This window comes from Salmo salar, chromosome ssa08 (assembly GCF_905237065.1).
Source record: "Salmo salar chromosome ssa08, Ssal_v3.1, whole genome shotgun sequence".
NCBI lineage: Eukaryota > Metazoa > Chordata > Actinopteri > Salmoniformes > Salmonidae > Salmo > Salmo salar.
Window position 1 is genome coordinate 18253171 of NC_059449.1, and position 3959 is coordinate 18257129.

The window sequence follows — 3959 nt, forward strand, 5'->3', positions numbered from 1 at the left end:
CAGTGTTCTGAGATTCAGGCTGTTTATGTATGGACATGTACATAGTGTCCTGTCCACAGCTCTTCCTGGCCACAATAGCATAACTCTCCTCAGACTGCTCCATACACATATAAAGGCTAATTCTAATTGTTCCCTTATCATATACGTTGGTTCATTATGGAGCTGCAAACAGTACAACAGACAGTATATTATGTTGTATGTCCTGTTAAACAGCTGCTTTAGTTTAACAGTCTGTTGTGTCTGAGAACGTACAGTGTTATAGATGTAGGGAGGACTTCACACCTTAACCAGTGGTTTGAACAGACAGCAACCTCCAGGAAGAGACACAACAGCAGATAGACACCATGATGAGTGTGTGGGTATGTAGCAGACAGGTCCACTGGTGCATGGTGTTGCTATTGGTAACCTACACGTTGTCCCTCGTACAGTGAATGTTGAGTCATTATCATCTTTCATTAGCATAGTTTTTTTGTGTGTGTTTCCTCTTAGAACTGTTCTGCCCTCTGTGTGTGTCCAGGTCACACTGTTTTAAGTATCCAATCACATTCAATCAGGAAGCTGGTAGACCTAGTTAAAGAACATTTTTCCTTTATTTATTAATCTGTGACTTTGTTATTCTTATTATTAAAATGATAAACATAGGTTAATAATTGGACCCACTTTTTTGTATTAAGCATAAGCCTATGGCAAATCACATAACATGTTTCTAATAAAAATATTGAAGAATAATTTTACAGAGTACAGTATGACTACATACTCTCCTCTAAATCTAAACACAACAATTATTTGTCTTATTTTTTATCTCTTCATCATTCTCTTAATTTTCTTCTTCCTCCTCTATCTCAATTAGACTTTCCTAGATTCCTCTCCTCCTATCTCTTCTCCTCCTTTCAACCCTGTTAGAGGAGAAGGTCCAAGGCCCCTACTCCACTAGGATTGTATTCTCCAATGTGTTTTGAGAAGGAGGGGAGAGAGAATGTGAGGAGGAATCAAGTAATGCCAAATTGAAAAAGAGCTCATAGACAAGTCATTGACTATTTCACTTCTATGGTGAGTTCATCTCTCACTTTAACCACTAGGTGGATTCATCACTTAACCATTCAGTACTGTATTCCACCATCAACGAGAGAGAGAGAGAGAGAGAGAGAGAGAGAGAAAGACAGAGAGAGATTGTTACAGTAGGTTATTGTCACACCGCTTTCTCATAGATCCAGTTATGATTTGTCCCACATTTGTCATCATTCCATGTCTGTACAGGGTCATCTTGTCTATAGTATATCTCAACACAGTCCTGCTGCCCAGAGAACAGACCACCATTATCAGGCTGTCCTGTCCCCCAGTACCTAAACAACACAGAGAACCAGACAGTCAGACACTGTGGTAAAAACATCCTCCTCAATTATACACAGAGTCCTATGTTCTCAGGTTTAAAGACACACTCTGTAAGATGTTATCAAGAATGGACCATTAACAATATGTATTTTTTATATAATGACATTTTAATAAAAAAATATGACTTGATTTCTATGATACATCTCTAGTTCTCATTGAATGACATTCATAAGTAGAAACATACATTTTGACAAACATGATTGGAAGCAATATATCATTGTTGTTTTGTATCTCCATGTCACAAGTTAAAATGGTCAAATATCTCACCCTGTGGTCAGTGTTGTGCCGTCCACCCACTTCCAGGTCCCCTCAGTAACAGAGTCAGTCAGACCAATCCAGGCTCTCGTGTGGAGGTTGAAGAGAAATGTCTGTTGTTGAGAAAGATAAAGATTATGTCACTCTTAATATATTTATAAAATACTGCAAACATATTAGTGTACTGATGAAAAGAGAGAGTCTCTCTCTCTCTCTCTCTCTCTCACCTGTTCCTTATTGCTGTTTATGATCACCAGGTCTGCAACTCTCTCCAGACAGTCCTGTCTGCTCTCCTTCCAGGTTTTAGTCTCAGTAGAGAGGAAGTACAAACTGGAGTCAAAGTATCTCCATCCCTTCTGACAATGCTGCTCTGTTGAAGAGCAAAACACATTGAGAAACTTAGTTTGTATCTCTATACTCAAAAACCCATTGATATATAATTATTCTAATTCATCACAGTTTATATCTCACCTATCACAAAAAGCTTTGCCTGAATATGGTCTCTCTCTTTTGTCAGGTTGTTGTATCTGGTCTGTAGCTGGTCTCTCTCTTTGGTCAGGTTGTTGTATCGGGTCTGTAACTGGTCTCTCTCTTCAGTTGCGTTGATTTTATAAAGGGAGAAACTCTGGAACAAGGTGTTCCTTTTATCTTCAGAGTCTTTGATGGCTCTGTTATCTACAAAGTATAAACACATAGTTACTACGTAAAACACCAGGTAAATAGGCCTAATAACCTGCATTTCTTACAACTAGGTGATAAGCAATGAACGTGGACACAAACTCACAGTAGACAGACAGGCCTATGATCCCAGCCAGTAGAACACACAGCAGCCCCAGACACACTGCAGCAACTAGGAAGGGTCTCTTCCCTGATCTATCAGGCTCTGTGGACACATACAAGAGACTTTTATGTTTTTTGTTTGTGTTACCTGTTTGCTGGTCTTCTGGTCCATTAATAGGAGCAGTGTCTACTGTCTCTTCTTTCTTGGTGCTGGTCTCACCATCTCTCAGGGTGTCTGCACTGACATAGATATCCACAATCCTCTCCTCCATCTCACCTCTGTCAAACTTGACCTTCTTGTTCATATCTGGTTCAGCATAGATGACCTTTGACATCTTTAACAATGCCTGGGTCTTTCTTTCTATGTAGGTCTACTATACATTAAGTCTCTGATTCTAGAATTAATGTGGTGGTCTTCCAACATGGCCACCAGGAGGCATCGTACATCAACTGCAAGCCCTCTACACGTTACGTCTCTGCTTCTAGTGATATCTCTGTCTCTGAGTCATCTGTGTGTCTCTGTCTGTGGGACTGCTGTAGGTGTTAACTCTAGGGAAGTATCAACAAAATGACACGGGTAGTTGTGGCTATGCTAACGCATAAAATGCTTGTGTGCATGTGTGAGTGTGAGAGGTTGTTACAGTGGTTATTGTTAAACCATTTTCTGCAGAACAATATAAAAATCATTCCATGTCTCTACATGGTCATCTTGTCCAGAGTATATCTCAACACAGTCCTCCTGTCCAGGGAATGGGACTTGCTATTTGTGATAATGGACAGGACACTATCATACCAGGAAGATAAAGAAAATAGAGGGGAAGTGGAGAACAAAGGCTATCTGTTAACATATATTAAATATCATATGTAACAGCCCCAAGATAATTCAGGGAGTTTCCAGAACTCCCCCTTCCTTTCACCTTTCTGCGGATTTGGACCCTCTGTTTACCCCCAAATATACATCAACATGTTCAGGAAGTCCAGGACTACAAACATGGGTCATTATAATGTCCATACAATAGATTTGACACTACAAACTGCTCTAAATGGATATTGAGGCTGGGTAGGCTTAACTAGAGAGGATGAGATGGCGACATTACTGGCCGCAGCGCTCTTCTCTCTTAATGAATCTGATTGGTTGAGTTTTTGAGTGACAGCTGTTTGAACCACTGAAAAGATCCACTTCACTTCCCTGTGTGTGTGTGTGTGTGTGTGTGTGTGTGTGTGTGTGTGTGTGTGTGTGTGTGTGTGTGTGTGTGTGTGTGTGTGTGTGTGTGTTCATGCAATCTTACCTGAAGCAACAACTCCAACTCTTGGACTGGGTTTGAAGGCTCCCACATTGCCATATAATTGGCCATCAATGTCTGTGTTCTTCATTGCATTAGGTTTGTTGTCTTCAAATCCATCTGAGTTTTCATAGACTCCCTCTGACATCTTAACACACTTGTGGTCAAATACAGTAACTTCTACATCCTTACTTCAACTCTAATATACGTTTGTAGCTGTGTCTTCCCCCTCCACTGTCCTGCGTCTGT

General features: G+C 40.4%; 1 protein-coding gene across 3 annotated transcripts; it reads right to left on the bottom strand.

Annotated features, from left to right (window-relative positions):
- Window positions 1–571: 571 nt before the first annotated feature.
- Window positions 572–3959, bottom strand: LOC106602237 (CD209 antigen-like protein E). Of its 3 annotated transcripts, XM_045722907.1 has the most exons (6): window positions 3717–3959; window positions 2432–2530; window positions 2119–2322; window positions 1875–2017; window positions 1660–1760; window positions 572–1343 (listed from the first exon to the last, which is right to left on the bottom strand). In XM_045722907.1, exons 1-6 carry the CDS (start codon window positions 3856–3858, stop codon window positions 1190–1192), a joined length of 843 nt encoding a protein of 280 aa, XP_045578863.1. In that variant the 5' UTR covers window positions 3859–3959; the 3' UTR covers window positions 572–1189. The 3 variants fall into 3 exon arrangements, with proteins under 3 accessions (XP_045578863.1, XP_045578865.1, XP_045578864.1); XM_045722909.1 differs by lacking the exon at window positions 2432–2530 and having other exon boundaries at window positions 3717–3945; XM_045722908.1 differs by lacking the exons at window positions 2432–2530; window positions 3717–3959 and adding an exon at window positions 2576–2942.

Bases quoted from the DNA above. Each gene is read 5' to 3' on its own strand.
- LOC106602237 (XM_045722907.1), bottom strand. From the start codon at position 3,858: ATGTCAGAGGGAGTCTATGAAAACTCAGATGGATTTGAAGACAACAAA. The intron at 2,323-2,431 runs GTGAGTTTGTGT...TATACTTTGTAG, and splicing joins CATAGGCCTGTCTGTCTACT to ATAACAGAGCCATCAAAGAC. The intron at 1,344-1,659 runs GTGAGATATTTG...TGTGTTGTTTAG, and splicing joins GGCACAACACTGACCACAGG to GTACTGGGGGACAGGACAGC.